General features: G+C 39.6%; 1 protein-coding gene across 1 annotated transcript in view; it reads left to right on the top strand.

The window, feature by feature from the left end:
* Positions 1 to 201: 201 nt before the first annotated feature.
* Positions 202 to 27,181, top strand: part of gna12a (guanine nucleotide binding protein (G protein) alpha 12a) — a 50,617-nt gene continuing 23,637 nt past the window's right edge. Inside the window, exons 1-2 of the mRNA XM_053492030.1 lie at positions 202 to 892; positions 16,047 to 16,262. Of these exons, the coding sequence (XP_053348005.1) occupies positions 575 to 892; positions 16,047 to 16,262 (534 nt within the window). The 5' untranslated portion in view covers positions 202 to 574. The remainder of the gene's footprint in view (positions 893 to 16,046; positions 16,263 to 27,181) is intronic.

The raw sequence follows: 27,181 nt of genomic DNA, 5'->3' as shown, positions 1-27,181 counted from the left end.
GTGTGTGTGTGTTCTAGGCCCCAAGCGTTCTCAGACAGGCTCCAGGCCACTGTGACTCTACATATAACGGAAAATAAATAAAAGAATGAAAGGTGTGGTACTGGTTTGGGACCAAACTCTTGACTCCCAGTGGTGCTGATCAAGAGCGCCCCCTAGTGAGCATGTATAAAAACGAGACGCACAGAGAGAGAGAGAGAGAGAGAGAGAGGAGTGTCAGGACATTGAGTGGGAAAGTTGGAGAACTTCTGAAATGCGGCACAAGAAAGAAAAAGTTGTGTGGAGTCCTGAGAGCTGAGACACTACTGAGGAACAAACTTAAAAAAAAAAAAAGTTTTCTTTTTTTGCACTTCGGGGATGTGTGTGTGTGTTTGTGATGTTGCTTCTGTGGGATGTTTTGCGTTGTGTTGTTATGACAGACTCACACATCGCGCTGCTTTACCGATCACAAGCCCGGTGTGTGTAACGCGCGAGCTCTGAACGGGACCGGCCCGCTGTTTAACTTTGATTTATTTGTTTTGTATTATTATTATTATTATTATTATTAGTTGGGGGGGAAGGGGGCTCGGTGGAGGTCATGGCGGGCGTGGTGCGCACCCTGAGCCGGTGCTTGCTCCCCGCGGACGCCGGACACGAGAGGAATAACGGCAAGGACGGAGCGCGCGGACGGGACGCGAGCCAGGCGCGCGAGGCCAAGCGGCGGAGTCGCGAGATCGACGCCATGCTGGCGCGTGAGAGACGCTGCGTGCGCCGCCTGGTGCGGATCCTGCTGCTCGGCGCGGGGGAGAGCGGGAAATCCACCTTCCTCAAGCAGATGAGGATCATCCACGGACAGCAGTTCGACCAGAAAGCGCTGCTGGACTTCAGAAACACCATCTTCGAGAACATCATCAAGGTAGATCTATTAGACTTAAAGTCAGGTTACTAAACAAACAAACAAACAAACAAATAAACAAGCAGACTCTCTCTCTCTCTCTCTCTCACCCGGCTTTAAGGTTTGGAAGGTTTTTATCTGCTCAAGAAGTTTCACACTCAGTCTGTAAGATCCACTCCAGTGACGAGTCGATTCGGTTCGATTCGGTTCCACGCGATACTGAAGTCACCATTCGATTCGATACACAGTGCAGCGGAACCTCAGCATACGAATTAAATTCATTCTTGAGTTCTAAAGGTGGATTGTCATATTGTGGAACCTCAGGAAATAATGTAAATGCAGATCATCTGTTCCAGCCACCCACAAATATTACCAATATTACCCATTTCTAACACTTTCATTTTATTTTTGCATATAAAAGCAATCAAAACATTTAGAAAAGACATGCCAATTAAGTAAAATGTAAAAATTAATAGACATTAAACCATTTTTAACCCCAATTTGTGATTAGCTGCTTTTTTAGCGATGGTTTCTTTCTCAAGTTCCACTGAGAGCGTCTCCGTTTTGCTCTTCCTTTCGTCCTTGCTAACTTTCTTGGGACCCATGGTGCTGTGTCTTAAGTAAATTTTACACAAAATGGCAAAAACCACGCAAAAAAACAAAAACAAAAACACTTCACTTGGCTTTCCACGGACGCCAAAAAATTTTGTAACGGTTCCCGGACACATGCACAACCCAGCCAGCGTTCAGTTGCTGAAAATTCGCATGCCGAAGCAAAGCTCTTGCAAAATTTTAATTCTTAAGGCATAAATTCATAAGGGAGGCCATTAGTATGCATAAGTCCCACTGTATTATTTATTATGTCATTTGATGACACACTATACTGGATTCATAATTTGATTTGATTTCTGATATTGGATTCCCAAAAAATTCAATGCAGGAAAATGATGATTGAAAAGGCTTCAGGTTTTATTCTTGAATCACAAAAACGATTTAAAGCATTGTGCATTTGCTCTGTATAAAACTATATAAATATGATTATTTGTAATAGATGAGTAAAAATGTATATATTTATGCGTGTATGATTGCACAAAGAAAGTGTTTAACCCGGTGACAAATGGTTGAGTGATGCATAATGAATGCCAGATTTTTGTTGAACTTAAATGTTTCTAAAAAAGCTCGTTTAGATGTTATTACATGGCTGTGTAAGCCTGTAACGTGTAACGGGTGTTTGCTGTTAGAATCCAGAGCTATCGGGTTATCGGACTTCACAAGTGCAGCTCTCGCAGACTGTCGTGACCGCAGTGTGCTTGCTGTACATTTGAACTCTTGCACATGTTCGGATGTCTGGTGTTTTGGTGCTTTACATGATGATTAACAGAAAGCTAAATGCCATGATGTGAATCGTACATTTCCACAGTGCACATCATCACACCGCAGTGCATTATGTTATGAACTTTATTACACCCTGACTTAAAAAAAGATTTTTTCGCTGGGTTCTGCGTAGAGCGTTTTAGGGTTCCCCCAGAAGGAGAATCCAAAGAACCTTTTAGGACGCTTGATGGAACTTTTCCCACCTCATTACACCCTATATATTCATATAACGTCAGGGTAGATCTCCTCACCATTCAGAACCCTCTGAGGAACCTCCTTTTTAAAGACTTTATAAAACAATGTAACAAGAGTCCGCGTCCATCTTTTTGTCTGTATCTACGCTGTAGCTTAAGAGACACCACCCGAGTCCTGACAGCATCCTGGGCTGGAAACATGCTTATCATATCTGTGGGTCTGAATCAGATACTCGGAAAATAGTGTAGCTCCAAGAGTCCTGGATCGTGAAGAAATTAGATTTGTACTTGAAATCATTCTTCCTGAGGTTATCAGGAGACTCCAGTAGTAATGTCATGGAAGATGCTGTGAAAAGCTGAAAATGTGAGACAGGTTTTCATAATCTTTCTACATCCTTTTTACGTACTTTGGATCCAGCGTTGTATCTTATAACTACTGTATAACTAAATACCCAGCAGGAACCCTAATGTTATATCACTGTTGTAATATAGTTGTAACAAGGTTGCGATGAAGGTTGTGCTGGGTCGATGTTGTTTTTGAAAGTTCTTCGGTAAAAACAAGACTTCGATAAAATGAAATCATGAGACAATGTAGGTCAAATGTCTTTCATCCATTCGCACAACATCCGAGTATATCCATGGTCCCTTAAGACCTCGTCACGTCTCTCAGTGTTGTTCATCCTTCTTTGTTTAGTTTCCTTTCGGAGATATTAACGTGAGGTGCATCTCAGCTCCCAAATTATGTTGTGTGTGTAATGTAACATGGTGTTTGTACATCATCTAAATTGCATCAGGACAGATCTGAAAAAGGTTTTTTTTACCCCTTGTCCTGCTTTTTAATTAAATATTTGCCAATTGAATATTAAATCGCTGTTGTGTGGTATTTTTTGTGACGCTTGTTGTAATTTACTCAAATTTACTAGCACCAACAGGATGTTATCTCATGCTAAGCATGCAGTGCTCTCCTCGCTGGCTGTTGGTTTGGTGTAAACATCGTTTTGGAGTTGTTTTTGCAACACCGTGTTAGAGATGTTGGGTTAACGTTTATCCCATCGTCGTGTAGGGGACGTTGTTCCGAAATCGTTTTATCATCCCTCAAAAACAACCCAACGCCAAAATCGTCCCGAAGTGCGTAATGTTTGCCGAATTCAGATGTTGCCACATGATTTTGATGACCAGAACTTCCTGTGGATTCAGTGATTCATGTGCACTTGCGACGATCAATAAGTAATCCTGCAGGACACAGGGGATACACTCACGGCCTGATTATAGTGTGATAGGTCAGCGTGGTGTGTGTGGCTGTGGATGGGTGCAGACTCATCTCCATGCACCTCATTAGTCAAAGCGGTGTTTGTTTTAGATGTCTACTGCCTCCACGAGCTGACTGACACCAAAAGCCGCGGGATTGCTGCCAGGTCATTTCCCTGCAAGCAGGTCTCGCTCTGGTTGCCTTTGTGTTTAACAATGGCTGTAATTCCGGGAATAAATCATGTGTGTGTGTGTGTGTGTGTGTGTGTGTGTGTGTGTGTGTGTGTGTGTGTGTGTGCGAGCATGTTTGAGGGGGAGGAGATGGAGATAGAGAAGAATGCGAGGAATTCTTTGCTCTGTGATCCGTGTGATTTACAGTTTTCCACATTAATGGGTTAAATAGCAGGAGGAAGAACAAAGCTCGATACGTGAGCAGAATAGCAGCTTCACTTAATCTTAAAGGTTCCCTATTTTACTATTTCTTTAACTACCCCTAAACTACCCCTGCCTGTTAAATACCCCATCAGATAATGCATTTTTTTTCACACATCAAGCTCTATTTATTTCACTTCTCTGTTGAATTTGCCATTTCAGTGTCTAAGTTAATAAGCTACCACTGAGGCACGCCCCCCACCACAATACCCCACTACCCCACCCCCCTCCCCCACCCAGAGGTCAATACAGCTGCCAGGGGAGGGGCTCTTTTTATATGAGGTCACAATAGGGTGAAAAAATCGTCCGGTCCAAAAATAAAAAAGAAGAAAACTCAAGGAATGTTTTTTTTTACTCTTAGGTTTCTCATTTGTGCACGCAAACTGGAGACTAATCGAAACATCTAGAAATGTGCGCTACATGTGCATGGTGCAGTATTTGAATAGGCCCCCCTTAAATCTCCTTGGATTCTCCTGGCGTTCACTTCTCTCCGTCTCTCCTTCGCACAGCTGCCGTTCCCTCATCATTTAGATCAATGTCTTTCGCCGCATCTCCGAGTTTCCTGATCTCTCACTGGGAGTTACAACAGATGTTATTTCCCCGTCAGATGCCCTGGAGAGAACCGATCCCACATCCGTTTTATGTTTATCGACTATTTTATACAGACATTTAAATCCTCATTATTTTTCACTTCTTTTTGTTCCCTCTGTGACTTTGGAAAGCATGGCCACGTAATGCTTCATCCGAACCTGAACGATAATGTCTGATGCAGTCTGTGTTACGTCTCAGCTTTGCGTCCGCTCCTTCGGTGGGGTCTGTTCACTCGGACTGCTGGCTCCTTTACTTTACTTTACAAACTTCCCTTTGGCTGTAATTTCACCTACATTTTGGTCAGAAAACAGTGCTGCCAATTTGGAGGTATGGCTCCGCAGACGGATTTTTACTCTATATGGAAAAGAGAGGAGAAGCTTATTTTCACAGGGAGCGCGTGCGGCCTTGGGTGATTTCATCTGATTTCTGGACGTCTTTTATGTTTTGAGACATTAAAGCCTCTGTGAACAATTAGTCAAAAATGAAAAAGATCAATCACTTTAACCTCCATTGCATAGGGTTAATTAATTAATTGGGAGTATAATTAGTACAACAGTGAATGATAGTGTATAACAGTGTATAACAGTGTATAATAGTGTATAACAATGTATAAGTGTACAATAGTGTATAACAGTGTACAATAGTGTATAACAGTGTATAATAGTGTATAATAGTGTATAACAGTGTATAATAGTGTATAATAGTGTATAACAGTGTATAAGTGTATAATAGTGTATAATAGTGTATAACAATGTATAAGTGTACAATAGTGTATAATACTGTACAATAGTGTATAACAGTGTATAATAGTGTATAACAGTGTATAATAGTGTATAATAGTGTATAACAGTGTATAAGTGTATAACAGTGTATAATAGTGTATAATAGTGTATAACAGTGTATAAGTGTATAACAGTGTATAATAGTGTATAATAGTGTATAACAGTGTATAAGTGTATAACAGTGTATAATAGTGTATAACAGTGTATAAGTGTATAACAGTGTATAATAGTGTATAATAGTGTATAACAGTGTATAAGTGTATAACAGTGTATAATAGTGTATAATAGTGTATAACAGTGTATAACAATGTATAAGTGTACAATATTGTATAATACTGTACAATAGTGTATAACAGTGTATAATAGTGTATAACAGTGTATAATAGTGTATAATAGTGTGAAACAGTGTATAAGTGTATAACAGTGTATAAGTGTATAATAGTGTATAATAGTGTATAACAGTGTATAAGTGTATAACAGTGTATAATAGTGTATAATAGTGTATAACAGTGTATAAGTGTATAACAGTGTATAATAGTGTATAATAGTGTATAACAGTGTATAAGTGTATAACAGTGTATAATAGTGTATACAGAGTGACTTCACCATTTAACTGAGCAGTTGAGGGTTAAAGGCCTTGTTTAGGGGCCAAACAGTGGCAACTTGGTGGTGCTGGGGTGTGAACCTGAGACCTACCGATCAGTAGTACAAGACCTAACCCACTGAGATACTGAGAGAACGTTGGATTTGTTTGTTAGTCCGACAAAGTGAGTCTTATACACCTTTGACACAAATATACAATGGAAAGCATAAAAATAGAACGAACACGCAGAAAACTGTAAGTAAACTATTTTTACTTTTACAGTTATTTTAAAATGGAGGTTTAGTACAATAAACAATTTGTAAAATATGACTACAACTACTTCTGTGATTTGTCCGTTCGTAAATATAAAAGTAAACATCCAACTCGAATGTTTGTAAGTCAGGGACTGTATAATGGACGCCTATTTCACAGAAGGTCATGCCGAGATTCCACCTTGAATTGTGTCAACAAGTACGTCCAGCATAAAACTTATACATAATATAAAATAAATGGCGCACGGCCGAAAGAAGAACAAGTACTTTTACTAGATAGCTTGAGACAGCTAGTTAACAAACTTACATCTAACAACATGAAATTCCTTATATTCTGCCTGTGAGAGCGCTGGGAGACACTTAATCAAACTGGATTTTGCTTGCAATAATTCAGCAGAATGTGAACAATAACACTGTACAGGTTGACAATAAACATGCAGCAACAGAAAATCCACCCACTGCTTGTTATTGAGAATGTACAGCGGTACCTCAGCATATAAACGCCCGCCTTAAGAATTTTAGCCTTAAGAACTGAAATTTTGCAAGAAATTTGCCTCAGCATGCGAAGCATTTTCAACATGCCACCGAACCGAATGCCGTCTGACATCTACGATTTGTGTATGTACACACATCCGAGAGACAAAAGCAAGGAAAGTATCAAGAAGAAAAGGGAGTTAAAGCAGCCGGTGCCAAGAGGAGTCATAAATTAGGGTTAAGTGACGTTAAATGTCTATTTATTTCATACTGTGCTTCTATTTTCTAAATATTTTGATTGTATTTATATACAAAAATGTTACACCTTCCGAGGAAAGCGAGACCAAAACTGAGCTCTGCTGCAGAGGAGAAGTTCATTTAGAGTCACCAGCCTCAGAAATTACCAATTAACAACCAGCACCTCAGATTAGAGCCGTTATGAAGCTTTACAGAGCAGAAGTAGCAGATACACATTTCAATATTAACTGTTCAAAGGAGATTATTGTGTATTTTGGATAAACGTCTTCAGGAGTGTTTTACAGTGTAGAACAAAATAAACATTAGGAACGATCATGGAGATAGAAGGGGTGTACAAACCTTTGACTGGTAGTGTACTAGTACTCAATCTGAAACGTTCCTACAGTATAGTTAGTCGTCTTAGGATTTAATTACATTTTTTATTATTTTGACTTAGTGTCTGTCAATCTGTCAGTCTCACTTCCGGCACTGCTCTGGTCAGGAGGTCTGATTCGAACCCGTCGTTAAACAAAAGTAAGAGCTATAAAACATCCCTCTGTTGTTCCGAGGCTGATTAAGATCAGATCCTCCTGCCAGCCCCCTGTAGGAGATCCGGGGAGCAGAGAGCTGAAACTGAGATCTCTTTGTGGATTGGACGCTGGGAGAAAGTTCTGTTCTCTCTCAGACACAGGAAGCACCGAGGTCAATCCGGTTTATTTCCAGCGAGGCCTCAGAAGCACGGGCCGAGCGGTGAGCGGTGATAGCGCAGTACATTACTGTGGAACTGGGAGTTAGATACTGTATAAAGAAAGGTGCTTTTGTTTAGTGTCCAGTCCTAATTGCAGTGCACTGCATGTGATCTGGTCCTTGTCCTTGCATTCTTTGGTGTTAGATATCTCAATCAGCCCAAAAAGGCATGGGGTAGGGGGAGGGGGGTGTTAGGAGGGTTACTATAGCGTATTTGACGTAATCTTTATTTCTATCATTCTGTGATCTTTATTTCATCTACTAATCATAAACGTCCAACATCCCAGTAATAACTGTAAAAACATAATACTGTTCTGGACCGCACTGGCCCTTGTTGGGTCTCATTAGCTGTGTTTACATGGATAATATTTCATCAATTTAATGAAAATTGTTCTGGATAGAGATTCAGGCTTAACTGTTTTTACATGCTGAAAGCATTTAATCAGAACATTACTTTTTTGCCACGTTCAAAGTAGCTCTGCCCGCTGTGATGCATTTAATTAATAATAATGATGATAATAATGATAATAATAATAATGAATAATAATAATAATATTTGTTTTCCAGCTTTGAGGTTAGGTTAGTCTTTTCCGATAAATCCCACCTTCTTCGTTGTGATTGATGACAATGATTCAGTCTGATCTATGATTGTGTAGGTTCTTTATTACATCTGAAATGCCGAGCCTGACAGTGCTCCCTCCTTGGTGACTCACCCAGGGGGTATATAGAAGAATATAGAAGAATATATTTATTCCGACGGGATTGAAACAATCGGATCAAGTGTTTTTTGGCTAACCAGCCAAAAAACGTTCCAATCACGCCGGATTGAGTCAGACTGCTCCGAGGTCGTTACACAAAGCATTTTTATTCTGATTAGGCTGTTGTTTTGAATATTAGTGGAACATTAGGGTCCACGTAGATTAGAATCAAACACATCTATTGTTTTCTTCATTAAAACAAGGAATAAAGAAGTTGCGAAAACTAAATTCACCCAAATTATGATGTTATGGCACATTAGTTCAGAAAAAAGGGGAGTTTTCACAGATTGTTTTAATTACCCCCCATGGTGCAATTATAAAACTGACAACTTGGCTTGTTTTCAGAAAAGTCGATGAGGAAAACAGAATGGGTTACGATGAATAGAGGGAGACGTGTGCACTTAATCTCCGCTTCAGTTCGGAAAAGTTTTCTCATTGGTCCGTGAGTGAATAACGGTAACAAAACAATTAGGGATGCACCGAAATTTCGGCCGCCGAAAATTTTCGGCCGAAATAGCATTATCGGTTTGGGCCGAAACGTAAGAAAGCGCCGAAAATAAAAGCCGAAATTGTCGCCACGCCTCTCCCATCCTCCCGTCTCGTTCGCGCTGTCATTAAGCATCAAACACGGAGTATGTCGGCGGTTTGCAAGCACTTCAAAGTTTCAGATGAAGACAGCAAAGTTGCAATAATTTTAATTAATTTGTAGTTTTTTTTAATACAAACAAAAAGAAAATATTTTAAACATGTTTTTTAATGAAGCCATTTTCGGTTTCGGTATCGGTTTTCGGCCAAGTGCATCCAAAAATTTCGGTTTCGTTTTCGGCCCAGAATTTTCATTTCGGTGCATCCCTAAAAACAATATTAAACAAAACGTAAATGTTTTTTTTTTTTTTTTATAGCTGTAGCCGTTAAACTTCAGAGCATTTTAGCCATTATTTGTTTTGCTGTTTTTCTGCAGTATACATGAACTGAATTTTAGTCCGTTTTACCAAGTTCCCAAACATGACTGAACAAAAAACTAGGTCACATATAGCGTTGGGTACCGAAAACCGGTGCCAATACGGCACTGGTATCTATATAACCGGTATGTCCCGGACCGAAACAGAACGCGAATTTCAGTGCCTCATTTCGGTGACACTTAAATGCCTAAAATATTCGTTCTCTGGGGTTATGATGACACAGTTGTGATAAGCATCAGATTCCTCAACACACATGATCGCTAGTAAAATTTAAATACTGCATTCATGGGGTGTCAGAAATTATACATTATTTCCTTAATTAGAAAAATCTTATGAACTTCAAAAAGATTTGATAATACAAATCAAAAACATTGTTGCTGTAATGTTACTGTCCATTTTATTTTTGTAGATTAAAAGTTCTCTAAGTATTAGATTAGAATAAAACATTTTAAGCACAAATCATCAGGAAATGAGACAATCCGAGACGCGCGTGAATGTTAGCATGAATGCAAGATTTGCGATTACAAATCGCAAATCTTGCATTCATGCTAACAAATGGTCAAACGATTTGTTAAATACTAATGTAACATAGATTCTGTTTATATTTATGGTTTTCCAGCTAGTACTAGCAGTACTACAACACTGATCCCATTTACCCCATTTAAATGATTTAAATTTACATGATTACGTGTTTTTATGGTTGTTTCGAGTTGTTTCTATGACCAAAAAGTAATAATAATAGGCTCATTTTGTAAATTCCACATTTTTGCAACTTTATTTACATATTCAGGTAGTGGTAAAAGTTACCCTTTATTAAAGTAATAACTTTTATTCTCCCCGAATCAAAAAACCCAGATACACAGCTTGCAGTCTGAAGCCTCCCCATTAACAAACACCAGCAAGTCTTCTACTTTTTTAACTTTTTAATTGGGCTTTACTTATGCTGAGTTGTGGGCATGTATCTGTGTATTTTGGGTTTTTAGTGGCTTTAATAATTAAATGTTAAAAGTTAGCTTACAGTATGTGCTGGCACGGGCTACTGTACACGGCTCTTTATTTCCCAAAATGGCGAAATGACTTCAACTGAACCTTGTGCTAATAATTTGCCATTAGTCTAGTCTATTCCAGTGCAGACGTGCTCCTCGGCATGCCAACACCTCACTGTATAACTGACTAAGAGCTGTCAGTAAAGCTTCAGACGGGAAAAAAGTGTGTGTGTGTGAGAGGAAGAGACAGTCAAACTGGCATCATCAACAAGTCCTCCATCACTGAGGTAAACGTCTCTACAGAATTAACAATGTGAAATCGAGACGCGCCTTTTTAGGCATGAGGAGTCGTGTGTTTTTGGCCCAGTGAAAGGGGAAGGTCGCCTGGCCTTGTTTACCCGTGCCCTAGTCAAGGTCGGAGTGGGACGGCTCCGCACCAATCATGTTAGAGAGCTACGAGTGCCAGAGTGTTCAGAGCCACAGCCAGAGGAAATGTCTTTCCTCAAACACAGACAGGAAGCTGAACATTGTCATTATCCCATTATGTGTGTATTATCACCCTACACCTACCCCTGCTGAGGGCAATTCATAATGACTGCACAACGTTGGTAGGTGTTAAGCTGGAAAGTATAAAAATACATATTTACACTTAAAAAAAAGAATGCATTTTTTTTGGCTCGTTTTAGAATCAGAAAAATTAAAAAGACCAAAATTACAGTGTGCGAAGCCCACATGGCGTCTGCGCTATTGGTTTTCTGGTAGATAGCATTATCTTCAGTGCGGCAGCATTACCAAGGCAGAGGTCCAGCTTTTCTCACTCATCCTTTCTTTCTGTCTGCCAGAGCCACCTGGGATGCCCGATATTATCTGTCTTTTTGTCATTCTGGCTTTTTACACCAGCAAGGAAAAAAAATGTCCTCCATTATTCTAAACAACATTCCAGTGCATTTTCCAGGCCTGCGCTTCACTGTGCATCATCAGTGTTTTTGTGCATAAAGGCTTAAAATATCTACCGTGTCGTGCTGGGAAACACGTCCTTATCAGCAATCACCTATCTGCAGCCTGGACAAGGCCTTTCTCTGTCTCTGGAGGAAGTTCTTTTAATGGATCCTTCTAAAGAGCAGCCTGACACTGACTTCTATCTGCTCGCTGATTAGATCTAACCTCGGTTCAGCCCGTAATACATCTCTGCCTGCTGAATGGTTCGCAGTTAAACCACACAAGTCTTCATCACAGTGCATTGCTGCGAAAGTAGAATAAAAGTAGAGTTATGCTTCCTCTGTTTACTACAAGCCTGAGAAAACATTTATGGCATTCTACTGGGCCATGGAATGTCTTGTTTTGGAACGGGAGGACAATGGGTAACCTCTGGGTTTCAGACAGGAGTACTCCTGGAGGATTGGGGACACAACTGTGGAATGTTGCTCTCTGTTTGAGAAATTGAAGTGTGTTTGTATAGAATCTAACTGGAACTTGTCGACAGGGTGACCATGCCGCTTTTCTGTCCCCAATCTAGAGAGGACTGCATTCTTCCTCGGTTCACAAGACGCTGATGGGGGAGGATGCAGGAAGTGGCTCAGTAGTGGCTGACCACTGGGAGCGACGTATTTCAGACCCATCTTCCTGTGTGATAAACTAGAGATTTCCTCCACTTTAGGGCCACAGGATGGTTCAGTGTAGGCGGTTTGCTTATGGGTAAGAAGTCACCGATTTGAGGCACGCTTACTCAGGGTCCAGAAACCTAAGAGCCTCTGCTCCATTTGCCGCTTATAAATGTTTATACTGCTGCCACCGATTAATCTGCAATCCTTACAGCTAAGACGTTGGGTCAGCGGTCAACAGGCCCAGTGCACGTCTTTGGCTTTAGGCTGCAAAAGAGGGGAATTCCCCATTCAACACATAAAAAACCCCCACAAATCAGCTTTTATAGAGCATATGCAGAGCACAGCGTCTGGTGTGGGCTTTTTACAGTCGCGACAAAATGGAGGGACGTAGCTGTAGCTCTAGTGGCGTTTCAGTGATGTGTTTCCAAAACAATGGTTGAAAAGTGGAACTCAACGGATGCCTTTTCAAACAAACACCGCAGACATGTTTTGTTGGGGTTTTTTAGAAACACTAGGAGCCGGGCTCATGGTAAGTAGAGGTTTCGGTGGGTTTTGGAGCTATTTTTGGGACCGTGCCATGACTCTGAGAGTGATTGGAAGCCCTGTAACTGACCTCTACAGCATGATAAAGAACCCATCTCTCGCTCTCTCTCTCTTACCCCTTCTCTGTTTTTCCATCTCTCCGTCTCTCCTCTCACTGTGCTTGTGTCAGCAGGGGCACTTTAAGAGGACCCGGGGATGCGTCCTTTCCCAGATAGCGCCTGGCGGAAGTAGGTGAAAGGTCATCTGCGAGTGGGTTTGGCATTTGCAAAGGGGGCGTCTGGGGGGAGGGAGACCCGAGAGTGAGTGTGTGGCCTGGAGAGAGATGCTGAGATCTTAAAGACGAACTGCTTACTTTACGAACTGGACTCCAGGGGGTCCTGCACCAAGTTCATTTCCTGTAGCTTCATCCCGGTTTATGTGTTTTACATGGTGGCTTTTGGCCGTCAGTTATTTCACAGATCACTTATACATGTGGATGACAGAAAAGGAAAAAACAACCTTTCTAAACATCGCTCTCTGCCCCCATGAACCGCTGATGACTGCAGGAATGGCACGGCGCCCACATTCAATGAAGCAAATGTCCCAGTAGTGTTTCTAAACAGGACTTCTCTTCCCAGACACAAGCTGGCATCGTGCTCTAATCACCGTCCCTTGTGGCTACACCAGGCATTTTTGATCCATGCTGTTGTGGATGTAGATTTAAAAGGAAAGAAATCAAGTCCTCCTTCTGGATGTTTTTGTTCTTGGTAATACACAGAAGAAAGGTTTCAGTTTTGCAGAAAAGAAGAATTTTAGTAATTAAGAGAAGCCAACAGAGGACTTTTAGGATTCCAGATTCCTGTGCCCTACAGTATGTTGTGTTTGGGACTGAACACTCATCTTTTTGGCTCAAAACACACCCTTTACTGTGCAGACAGGAAGCCTGGGTGGGATAGATCAGTGGCGAATAACTGACTTTGATTGTACAGCTGAATTTTTTAAATCAAAGTTCAATCAACTTAAAAGAAAGTTAATGACTTTGATTTATTTAAGGAAATGTATGGTTCGGGAGTATTACTACCAGTTCAAGGGCCTTGCTCAAGGGCCCAACTGTGGCAATTTGTGGTTGTGGGGTTTGAACCTTGGACTTTCTGAACTGTAGCCCAATGCCTTACTCATTGAGCTACCCCTGATCCTATAAGATATGAAACGCTCGACACTAACCAGTACGCCACCGTACTGCATGGTATGGGGGTATTACATTTCCTATTTAAAAAAAGCATTCCTCCATATAGCTGATGTAAAAATGGCTACAAATCATTTGTTGGTTGTGCAATTTTTTATGCTTTTTATTATTCTTTTTTTCATCCATACAGTAATTCTTTTTTTCACTTGAGGTAAGAGTCTATGTAGTAATCTCAAATACAAATACAGGCTAGGATTCTACTAATCATCATCCTCTTACTTCTGCAAAGTGAGTCCAGCTGTGCATGCATGTTTCATCTGACCTAACAAACAAATTTAACCAAACCACATGCCTAAAATATGTACACCCCCGGATACATTAATACACAATAATGTTATGAGTCAAACCCCCACTCGAACATACAGTATGCAAGTTCCAACTAGAGAGCGCATACACACGACACTGAAAGTTTGCAATTACAAATTTCCCTCTCAATTTTTTTGGCCAACAGATTTCATGATGAACTGCAGATATGGTGTTTAAATGTGAATTTTAGGTTTGTGTATAAATTAAAATTGTATTTGTCACATACAGTACACAGTCATACACAGTACGATATGTAGTGAAATGCGTAGACAACTGCTCGTGACCTTAAAATAAAAGACTATGAATAGGAAAATAAATATGAAAAATAAAATAAAGGTAAATTTATAATATAATATATTTATTTAAAATATAAAATTAAAGTTAAAATAAAATAACTGTACAACAAAAATACACAATATAGAAAATATATGAAGAATATATGAAGAAATATAGAACAATTAGAACAGCTGGACAAAGTAGGTATAGATTTATGTCATTTTTGTGTGGAATGAAGTTAGAATAAATGGTCATTTTAAAAAAAAATGGTAATGTCCAGGGTTGTGCAATCCACACAAGTCGTAATATTATGACTAATTGGTGTATATGTGTATACACCAATTAGTCATAATATTAAAACTACTTGTGGCAATAAAAGACCTCTGACCCACTAAGGCATAGACTTCACAATACCTCTGAAGGTGTGCTGGGGTACCTCACACCATTTCTGAACAATGTTTGCAGCGTAGCAGGGTACATACTGAAAAAGGCCACTGCCATTAGGAAAGACTGTTCACCTAAAGGAGTGCACTTGGTGTGGAGCAATGTTTGGGTAGGTGGAAGATGAAGGAACATTCACATGAAAGCCAGGACTTAAGTTTTCCAGCAGGTCAGCACTCAGAGCAAAACTGATGCCATGCCTTCCCCAGTTAAGTGACACACAAATGCACCCGGCCGTTTACATGTGATTCATCAGACCAGGCTTTGGAGGAGCTTTGATCCAGTTGTCATCACAATGTGGGCCTCGCCAAAATCAGATTCTTTTGTTTGCCCATATTTCCTGCTTTTAACACGTCAAGTTCAAGGACTGCCTGTTCACATGCCACCTTAAATATCCCACCTTTTGGCGGGTTTTATTGTAATGAGAATAATGAATGTTGTTTACTTCACCTTTTCAATAATTTAATAATTTAGAGTTCTCAACTTGTGATTGAAGTGTGAAAGTAAGTTTTGTTTTGTTTTTAATCTCGTGTTGATCTCACAAGGTCTTGAGGTCTGAAGGGCTGCTGCAGTCATAAGCACTTTTTGTAAAGTTGCACATCTTTTTTTAGGGAAGTGAAGATTTAAACATTTTCTCATTGACCGCTGCTTCCACTGAGTGTGTGCTTCTGCATATCCCTGACTGTGTGTGGTTAGGATTCTCATTGATTGCATGTTGCGTATTGCAGTGACAACACATTGATGGATGTAGACAAAAAGAGGAATTCTGCCAAAGCCCTGAGGCTGGGTGACGCCGTACTGTGCTACAAAACACCACATTTTACTGGCAAATAACACAGTAAACTCTAGTTTTGGGCTGGAATTTCAGTTTAGTGGTTCAGTATGTATTACTTTACAGTGGGCATCTTACTTCCAGAGTAATGATTTCACTGCACTTTCTGGGAAGGAAGCTGTACTGTAGTCCACAGTTTACTCGCATTCTTACCCCCGGGGCAAAACAGTTTTTCTTGCTAAGGCTGAGGCCACTGTGTCCATAGTGAGCAAGGCATGATTCATTAATGACTTACGCATTAGAACTTTTCTCTCTTTCTCTTTCTCTCTCTCTCTTTCTCACATTCTTTGTCGTTTGGTCTCTTTCAGGGCATGAGGGTATTGGTGGATGCACGGGACAAACTCATGGTGCCCTGGCAGAACTTGGAAAATGAGAAGCATGGCATGTTTGTTATGTCGTTTGAGAACAAGGCGGGGATGCCAGTGGAGCCGTGTACTTTCCAGCTCTATGTGCCTGCCCTCCAGGCTCTCTGGGGTGACTCCGGCATCCAGGAGGCCTACGGACGCAGGAGTGAGTTCCAGCTGGTGAGTAACTTTCATCTGTGAGCATCTGAGGCTGCTACAGGGCTTGGCCTCTGAGTACCACGCAAACACAGACATAGGAGTGTTTCTTCCTTGCATGGCGGTTCTGATCATTAATGCTTTTGAAAATGGGTTCTAATAAATTATGAACTCAAGTCTGAAAGTGTGTCTGTTTACATTATTTGTGATTATTTTAGTTCTTTAATGAACTGAAAAAGCATTTGTGCTTAAACCTGATGGTGCAAAATATTACAAAACAAGTTTATTCATTTGTATAATATGGTAAATATTTGGACTTGAGGATAATTGGAATTGCAGACTATTTATTTAAATTTTTTTTTAGTTAAAACAGGTCTCAGAGCTCTCCGATGTGTGTCTGTTAACGCTCCAGCTGAAAAAAACCCTCAGATAATGATGATGCCGTTTTCATTCCCTTTATGTCACTCTTCCTCCAAATGTTCCGTTTTAGTGTCTATGTAAATGAGGTACTGCTGAGCCACGCCCCTCCAGAACTGAGCACTACTCCGGAGCAGGGGCTCTTCCTATATGATGTCACATTAGGACGAAAATCTAAATATTTAGTCTAAATAGCGTCTGTATATTTGTTTGTGTACTTATAATAGAGACCCATACAAATGTCTAAAAATGTGACTAAAATGTGAATTTTGCACCACAGGAAGGTCTCCACAGGGCTGGTTTTAGTCTCTTGCTAACTCCATGGAATGCATTTAGATTAACCGTCTCGAGACCTCGCTGTCCTGATTCCCACATGAGGACCACTGAATCAGTTATCAAGTCCTAATAAACAATAACAGTGTGGAGAAATCACAGTGTACATTACAGTACAGGAGAAAGTCTGGGTCTAAGGAGGGTAACTTTAACAGAGAAAGAACAAATGCATGAACAACATAACAGGAAGTAACTTGTCCATTTCGATGTTCCAACTTTTATGAAGTATTTTATTTAGTTTTTTTTATAAATTGCAGTGGTATAAGAGGAATGATTTATTTTATAACAACACACTACTCCTTGATGTTTCGTTGCTTTTTCTTGTAGTACAAATGAATTGTTAGTAGAAGTGAATTGTTCACTAGTTTTGTGGAGCAGATTGGAGGCCAGTGAGAAAAGTCCCTTGACTTGACTTTAAACGCTGTAGCCATGTGAAGAAGTCTAACTGATGTCTGACTCAAACGCTTTGTCTCATTGTAACAGTAGCTTCTGCAGTTAGCTACATTAAAGCAGCATTTAGCTTATCTTATCTTATTCACTGTAACATTTCACATTTACATCATATAAAAAATATGAAACACATTTTCAGACTACAGTCTGGATCCGGACCGATGGACATTTCTGACCGGACCCTGAAACTTTTCTGATAAATAAGAATACTGTAAGTGACTTTTTTCCTCAAGGTGGGCGTGGCTATACCTGTCACTCATCAGAGCCAATCAACATGATAGTTTACTGTGTATAGACAGATTGTGTGGAAGAAGCGTGACACAGGTGCAAGAAAGGGAAATGAAATAGTTACCGAAAACTAACAATAAATAGTATTAAAATGCTATGGGTTAATGTATGCGCAAATATAGAGATCTGAATTCTAACACAGACGTAAAGTTTGGACCTCGACTCGAAGGTTGTGTTGAGATTGTGTTGACTGATCCCTCTTAAACTTTAACTCCTACTGTAGAGCTACAGACAGAAAATCACCTGATCTCCATATTTTAGACCAATGTTCTGTGTGAATCCTATTTTGATTCGCCTTCACTGATTTCTTTGCTGAATGTGTTACTGGTTACTTCTGTCTCTTTCTTTAAACACCTTGTCAGCAATGTTTCTTCCTCAAATATCATACTGAGCCGAGTCACAAGACAATATTCATTGTGAAAACATGAAATATTTGTGTTTGTGAAATGTTTGGCATATTAGAAAACTTACGTTTATTGTGACTTTTTGAGGTAAAAATATATAATATATGATAGATAAAATATAAAAGTACATCTTTAAATAAAAAGGAAATTAATAAAATGATCAGGAGTGAAGGCTTCAAACAAGTCCTTGTTCATGTAGAGAGAAGGTTAAAACCTTAATTGCTTGTTACTGAGAGTTCTGAGAGAATAAGGCAAGCATGGACGACCAGAGAACGGCTCTTACCTGGTGATGTGGGTACCGAACCTTTATAATAAAGGAAAAGATTGGCAGGGCTAGCACTCTTCTTAGATCATTAGCATACTTGGTTTTCTCTTACTTGTCATCATCACTGATCCGTCATATTCAGCACACACAAATGAAATAAGACAGGAAGTGGTCACTTTACTTATCAGATCTGCCAACTTGCTTTAACAAATGGAGAGAATTTGGACAGAATTGATTAAGGTTCTGGTACTGAAAGATTAACCGTCCTCATTGATACAACCTTGTTGTGAAAAAGTGTTTTTATGATTTCTCCTATTTTGTGCTTATTTGTCAAACTTATTTTAAGCAAAAAACTAATATTAGATATGTATACTTCATTATTATTATTACTATTAATATTATTATAATAAAACATTTTAGTCTCTCACTGAGTCAGGACTTAAGTTAAGTGTGTTTTGCTTGTGTGGCTTAACGGACACAAACACACTCCTCTTAAACTGATCATGTACAGGGACTGGAGTGGACATGAGAGACAAAAACTTTTCTAAAATTGAGAACCAAAAAAGTGCCTCAAAAGCCTGAAGAACTGTTTCTTAAGACTACATTAAAAATACAAGACAGTCTGGACATTTGGAAGCAAAATATAAAGAAACGATGAAGGTAAAGACTTTTGCACAGTACCACACTAAGTACTCCTGTGGCTCTGAACCAGAGTGAAATCCGTTATTTCCAACTGGAGAAAATGTGAAACAGTGTTGAATCTTCCCAGAAGTGTCCAGCAGCGATTCATCCAGGAAGTCACAAAATAACCCAGACGAACATCTAAGGACCTGCAGGCCTTGCTTAATCCTCAGATGAGGCCAGAGTTCATGGTTCCTCCATGAGATAATGACTTGCCAAAAATAATGGAGTTAGAAAACGAAAACCACTAAAACTTAAAGGCTGATTTTACATTTGCCAAATAAAAAACAAAAACCTTGATGACATGAAGGCTTCTGGGATTTTTTTTCTATGGAATATTTTGAATAACCTGGGCCTTGATAAAAATTTCTTTAAATTTAAGAATGCTTTTCATAATATGAATATCATACCAGAAGTCAAAGGTGATGTCGGTAGTGTGAAATCATCGGGATGCTTTGCTTCTGCTAGAAAATCCTTAAATACTCAAGCGATGTGGCTGTACAGCAAAACAACGATCAACGAAAATTCTTCTACACTGATTACCTACACTACAAGTGTTTGGTTTCAGTCGTTGTTGTTAGAGTTTGTTAAAAGTGGACCAGTGCAATGAAATCCATTTTGCAATTGAATCAATCTTTTTTTGGTCAATTGAATTAATTTAGTCAATGAGTCAGTTTTAAATTCAGAATTGCTTCACACTTTTAAAATACTTTGAATTTTAATGCCTATTAAATACTTTTTTAATACTTCAAAACCTGTAAAAAAATATCGCTGCTTGAGATGAATCGCATAATAAACTTTAGTTGTGTTGAATTGAATCAACTTGAAAATTGCAAAGGCCAAAAAGTCTAATTGAATCAACAATTTCACATTTGCAGTTAAGATGGTGTTAAGGTTAAGGTTTAAGGGATTATTTTCACATGGAGTTATTTTCTTTAATATATGAAGAAATATATTAATACATTTTAAAGCTTTTTTGTTATTCATCATGTTCACATGTCTTACTTCGTATGAGGATCTGAAACCATTTAGTGTAGCAAATATGCAAAAACAGGAAATCAGAAGGGGGGGAAATACTTTTTCACAGTGCTGTATATTTAAGCAGTAAATGCCTAAAATGTGTTTTATTTTATTTTCCTTTTGGTTTTGCTTAAACAGAGATGCACTGTTCTATTGTTCCAGTCCTGCAGCATGATTTATTCTCTGTTGTTATTCTTTACATTTTATATTACACCCCCAGGGAATAAAGTCTTGCCTTCCTGTTCTTTGTTGCTGTATACAAGGGTTGATGTCTTCCTTCAGCACTTATTATGTACATAATGCGCATTAATAATAACCTAATGATGTCTTCAGCGTTGGAATGAACCCCGTGTTTTGTGTGCGAGGGAACTGAATCTGTAAAAAGCGTGCTGGTGTAGTGCTGAAGCTGGGTCGACTACTGACAGCCTTTGTTTTCTTCTCATATTCTGCTGTGCGAGGGCTTTCTTGTTATGGGAACGGTTTGGGGCACATTGAGTGGGAGGATATGTTCAGTCACTCGCAGGCCTTTTAATTAGCCAGAGCTCGGTCCCTTAGTTCTGCCCCTAATGGTTCACTTTTAATGGACACGGCTGTGTTGGTGTACGTGATAATTGTTTTTTTCACCCTCTTGCCATTAGATTTAATTTTCTTTTTTGTCCAGTCTGTGACTAGTTAGTTTTTACTTTTTTCCTAAGTTTTTCCTTTGTTTTTGTATGTATTTTCTTTAGTTTCAGAATTTTGTCCTACTGCACATTAAAAACACAGTGGACAAATCACACATTTATTACACGACCGGCTCAAATATTCTGCCCAGTTTAAAATTGGCACATTCTTTGAAAAATATATCCCAGCCTTAACAGAAAATACAAACCGCTTCCATCTTTTACAAATACTCATATTTTATAAGAGCATTGTTTCTTGTTTCAAGTTTTTTAGTGGTTGGTGTGTCACTGCTGCATCGCGGGGCGTGGTATGTGATAGTGAGGGTATAGCGGGCGGCTGGGTTCGAGGAGCTGGCTTCGGATAAGAGAGCAGTCGTTGGTCTATCCGAAGGGCCAGTTGGATAAGACCCTCCATCATCGCGGGAAGCTCTCGTCCGGCGAGTTCGTCCTTAATACAGGAAGCCTCGTAGTAGGTCGTCCGGAGGGTTCAGAAATCCGCGGTGTAACGGCTCACAGACGACCCTCCCTGCAGTAAGTGATACAGTTTGGTGTCGGTCTCCACCTCCCCGGCAGGATGTTCAAAAGTGAGCTTCACTTGGTGGGTGAATTCATTGTAGGAATGCGCGGTGTCTGAATCGGAGCGCAGAACCGCCATGGCCCAGTCAGCTGCCTGCCCGGATAGCAACAAGACGAGAAGGGCGATGCGCAACTGGTCCGTAGAGTACCTGGTAAATTGTACTTAAACTCAAGATCCAGCGCGGTTAGAAAAACACTACACTCTAACCGGTAGAGGGACAGCCTTGCGGAGACCCGCATTCTTCTGCCGCAGCTCCGTCACCTCGTGGCGCAAGGCCGCGATGTCTTGGACCCTACTGCGAAGAGCTGCAGAGGTGAGCGTAATCCACTGGGTTCACTGCAGATGTTGGCTCAGTCATTCTGTCATGAACTAACCGGAGGTGAAACAGAAGACTTAGCAGTTAGCCCGTGTAGCGTGGATGGTAAACCCAAGAGTTTACACAAATAAATCCGCATTCTAACAACACACACTCGTCAGGAAGATAAACCCAAAATAAGTGAGTACTCACGAATATCATGCGAGGCGTCGGAATCAGCATGGGCAACTCAATGACTGAGTGATGCGCCATTTTGACTCCTTTTATGCTTCCTGTGTCTTCCTGGGACTATTTCTGGGTCCTAGTGGAGCATGACACATTGCCAGTGTTACTTTTTGATAAATATGGTGTCACAGTTTAATACACTCGGGAGGAATGACACCATCCACCCTTTCCTCAGTCAAGAGCTCACAGATGCCAATCATTGGCTAGAGTCACTGTGATTAGTGAAGGGCTGAGTATGCCCCTCCCACTCAGAAACTATGCCCCAGTTTCTCTCTCGGATTTCGGATGGCTGAGGCTTTGTCGGGATTCACATCCGCAATCTCCTGACAAAGCTTTTCTGTTGTGCCACTCGGGAGCGTGGTAAATTATTTAACACAGTTTCCTCATATTGCCAGCCTTGGGATATATTTTCATCATAAACAACACTTGATCATGATGGACCCAGCCTTGCCTTTGCAGTCGTCTCCTGTGTCCTTCTCTCATGCCACAGCATCCCTGGTAGTAGTCTATCAGATAATCAATTTTTACAGAAAAGCACCGACACCAGCAGTGAGAAAATCAAAATGGCACTTAGCCTGTAATCCCTTCTAAGGTAAAATATCCAACTTGTGGCACTACAGCATGAAGTTCATGAGTTCAGAAATAATTTTTCTCTTTACTTTCTTTCACTTCTAATTAGGGCTGAACGGCTTCTCCTGCCATATTTCACGAGCATTAAGTCTTGTTCCACTGCTGGTTATGAAAGAAATTTAAAGGATAGGCTTGATTAAATAACTTTAAAACGATGGAGAACTGTCATTAGAATATCATAGACCCTTACGAGCAGAACTTATTCATTTCCCTAGACAGCTAAAATCATTAGGCAGACATTTCCAGGAAAGGCATTTTACTTATATTATGATTGGATGTGCATGCTGTTTTGCTTGAAGGCTTTTGGGAGTTCATGGACAGGAAGTCTGTAATTCTGCTTCGTTGAAAGTTGACATTGCCACCTCCAGAAAACCTCATTGGCCTGAAGCCATTGTGTGGACTCGCGAACAACTCTGTGTCTGCTTCTCTAGCCACACTGCAGTCAGGCTTGAGTCAGAGACATGATTCATTCCACCAAGATATAGTAACATCCTCTTCAGCTCAACGTAGAGCCGCTGCTCCCGACTTAAAATCTGTGCTGTGTTTCAAAGTGCTTCGTCACACACTTGTTTACTACTTAGAAGTTTATATACAAGCTAGCTATTTTAGTTGAGCCGTGCAGGTTTGTTAAATCAATATTAACGGAGCATATTTGCTAACTAGATTTTTTTTTGTTAGCACTCAAAGTTTACCGACATCATAATTAGCTACTAAGCTGAGATGAAATATTGGCACTGTAAAGACAGAAAAGCAAAAAAGTGATTTCCTAGCAATTAAACATATCTCAAATGTAGTGGAAATTGATCCCAATGTGTTAATATAAGATTGCATCAAGTCAAATATAAAATTATTATAAGATTTAATAATATAGATTTCAGCAGACTACATCAATAATATTGTTACATCAATAATAATAAGCATATTTAGGAACTAGATTATTATTTTTTTTTTGGTCTCAAAGCTACCGATTTTATACACTCAACAAAAATATAAATGCAACACCTTTGTTTCTGCTCCGATTTTTAATGAGATGGACTTAAAGATCTAAAATTCATTCCAGATAAACAATATTACCATTTCTCTCAAACATTGTTCACAAATCAGTCTAAATGTGTGATAGTGAGCACTTCTGCTTTGCTGAGATAATCCATCCCACCTCACAGGTGTGCCACATCAAGATGCTGATCTGACATCATGAGTAGTGCACAGGTGTACCTTATACTGCCCACAATAAAAGGCCACCCTGGAATGTGCAGTTTTGTCTCACAGCAAAATGCCACAGATGCCACAATGTTTCTCATGAAAAATCGGAGCAGAAACAAAGGTGTTGCGTTTATATTTTTGTTGAGTGTAAGTAGCTACTTAGCTGATATGAAAAAGCCGCTGCAAAAAACGTCATGGCAAAAAAGTGATAGCATGTAAAAAAATTCTTCCTCTAGTCAAATATATCTTCAGTTTTCTAATAGAATTAAATAATTATTTAGCTTATTTCTAGAAAATAGACAGTGACAGCTAGTTTTAGAAGTGAAAAGATCTGCCAACAGAAGAAGAACCTTTGGCTTACATGTTTTGTAACATTTGACTAGAAATAACCTAAATAATTTTATACAGTATTTGGTTTGTTGTAAACTTATTTTAACTATACATAGCTTTGGCTAGATTCAAGAATATTTCACTTGCTAAGATGTCATTTTTTGCAATGCAAAATCTATATCAGTGAATCTTATAATAATAATAATCATATATCTGGTTTGATGAAATCTTATATTATAAAAAAATTCCTGAGATGTGACTTTTTCACAGTGAAGCATTTTGCTCAGAGCCTCTGAACCATTACCCTTCCTCTGCTTATTTGGAAAGGTGATATAAAAAAAGTTTATGAACGCTTGTTTGAATCTGACACCTAACAACACAACACAACACAACACTATTTCTGCTATTGGTCCAAGCACAAAAGAAGATATTTTTTGCACAGTATTTATTTTACAGTAATAAAATGATGTGCATGATCATGTGTACAATAATATAAAGTAAAGTTAATATTGCTGATGATTGAACTTTCATATCTTGACGTTAATGATAAGCAGAAAACATTTTATGTAAAGGAAGAAATACAGGAAGTACTACTTAAGCCAATAACCTGCTGATTCTTTTCCTTTAAAGAGACTGAGACGTTTCCTTTCCCCTCTACCCCCTAGCTGTATTTATTAAATGAGTCATGCAACACTGAAAGCTGTCCCTCAGGAACATTTTTGTGATCAAAAGTCATAAAGATGAGTTGACGACCTCGGCCTGGTTCAGAATCACACACTAGGGTGTACACCAGTGGTTTCTGCTCTTCAACAAACAATAATGATGTGATATTTGTGGAGTGTTAGCAGAAATGTGGAAAACATGCCTGTGAAAGCAGTCATGAAGACAGAGTGGTCAGAGTCAAAGAGAGACAGACAGAGGAGTGTGAGAAAAGAGTGCATGGCCTCAGCTCAAAAAGAGAAGCTGTACAAAGTGACAATCCAGCGAGGCTTATCCTGTCCTCACATTGTGGCTGAAAGCATTAGTTTTTATTATCAGAGGAAACTCCACTGCCCATCTAAATACAGCCTGCAGCTTACAAAAGCATTCCATCCATAGTGCAGTTAACGCCGGTACACGGAGACGCACGAAATGGAGGCACTGGAGTTTTACTCAACCTCACACACACCCAAAGAAAACCAAACTCCGGAGTTTTTGTATCGAATATGTAACTCAGGAGAGATACACTCACTACTCCCGAAGTGTCAGACAATGTTCCAGGAAGCAGGCCGAGACGTATGTGGCTGAAAATAAAGTGATAAACTTCATCATCTTTTTTCGAATAAGTGCATGGTTAAACTGTACAATGTTAGACGATGACAATAAAAACATTTGGGTCCGATGACCATTATAGTCATGACATAGGTATTTCCTGGCAGTCACATTAGATCACATTCATAAGTTATATACGTACAGTATATCAGACACATGTCACTACTACACTATTAATAACTAAACAATGACAGTGGTTCCCCACCCCGCTCCTGGAGGAACCCCTGCACTGTACATTTTACTGTTCACCCTGACCTACCACACCCACTTCTTTTCCGGGAGTCCATAAACTATTACATAAAATGATTACATAAAATTACTTACAGGACAGTAGAACCTTGGATTACGAGGACAATTCGTTCTGTATTTCAAAACAAAATTTCATAAATCAAAGCAAATGTCCCCATAAGTAATAATGTAAACTCAAATAATTCATTCTACAGCCCCCAAAAAATAAATACATAAAATAATTAATACAAAATATAAAGTAAAAATAAAACAAATTAACCTGCACTTTACCTTTTAAAATAAAGTATAAATAAATCCCAACAGATAAGTGTTTCCGTTTATGCGCGCAGGCGCTGTTTGTGTGTGTTAAGTAAGAGGAGAGGAGGAATCAGCCCACCCCCTCCTCATCTTACACTGTACACAGTTTAAGTTTCACACACACACACACACACACACACATTAATGTTAAGACTGTTTTATCATATAAATAGCAAGGAACATTACACCACGTGTGTGTGTATGTGTGTGTGTGTGTATGTGTGGCACAGTGTCCAATGACAGGCACAGAGACACAAACTGCAGGCTGATACAGAGAGGGAGAGAGAAAATGGATCTTATATATATATATACAGTGGAACCTCTGATTACGAGTAACGTGGTTTACGAGTGTTTTGCAAGACGAGCAACAATTTTTAATAATTTTTTACTTGAAAAACGAGCATTGTCTTAGTTAACGAGCACCGAGTATCATGTTTTACGCATGCGCTTCTTGTTTTAACGAGCGTTATGTCATCACAAGTGAGCCAACGGTTTTTCTCTCTCTTGCAGCAGAATTGTAGGTAATCGTCTCTCCTGCTGGGTGAATACACACACGCGCTGTGTGTGTGTGTGTGTGTGTGAGACCGAAACGGAGAGACCGTTTTTAAAACCGTTTAAAAATTTGCAAGGAACATCGCTAGTCACACTCGCGTGAGTGCATACTAACGGGATTACTACTGTAAAGTAAAACAACAACAACAACAACAACAAAAATTAAACAGCTCCTCACCTTTGAAAACAGTCGCGACAGAGAAGAGTTTGTGTGTTTATTTGGCAACCTGAGAGGAGGGGAGCTGTAAAGCCGAGACCTATCGTCTCCCCTTGCTGGGTCTTAGTGCCTGCAGTGTTTTTGAGTGTGTGTGTTTGTGTCTGTGTAAGGCAGAGAGTTTGTGTGTTTGTTTGGCAACCTGAGAAAAGGGGGCCGTAAACGCGAGCGAGCCCCCCTTCATCCCCCCTCCTCTCAGGTTGCCAAATAAACACACAAACTTCTCTCTGTCACGATTGTTTTCAAAGGTGAGGAGCTGTTTAATTTGTTTTTTTGTTGTTGTTGTTTTACTTACAGTAGTGATCCTGTTAGTATGCGCTCACGTGAGTGTGACTAGGAATGTTCCTTGCTAATTTTTAAATGGTTTTAAAAACGGTCTATCCGTTAATGTGTGTGTGTGTGTGTGTGTGTGCGCGCGCACATTTTACACACATACACTCTGCATGCACAAATGAAAACCCTTATCTGTCGGGGTTTAATTTTACATTTTTTTAAGGTAAAGTACAGGTTAATTTGTTT

The sequence above is a fragment of the Clarias gariepinus genome, chromosome 3, assembly GCF_024256425.1.
Source record: "Clarias gariepinus isolate MV-2021 ecotype Netherlands chromosome 3, CGAR_prim_01v2, whole genome shotgun sequence".
Lineage (NCBI taxonomy): Eukaryota > Metazoa > Chordata > Actinopteri > Siluriformes > Clariidae > Clarias > Clarias gariepinus.
The sequence above is the reverse complement of the archived record's forward strand: the minus strand, read 5'-3'. Positions and strand labels throughout refer to the sequence as shown.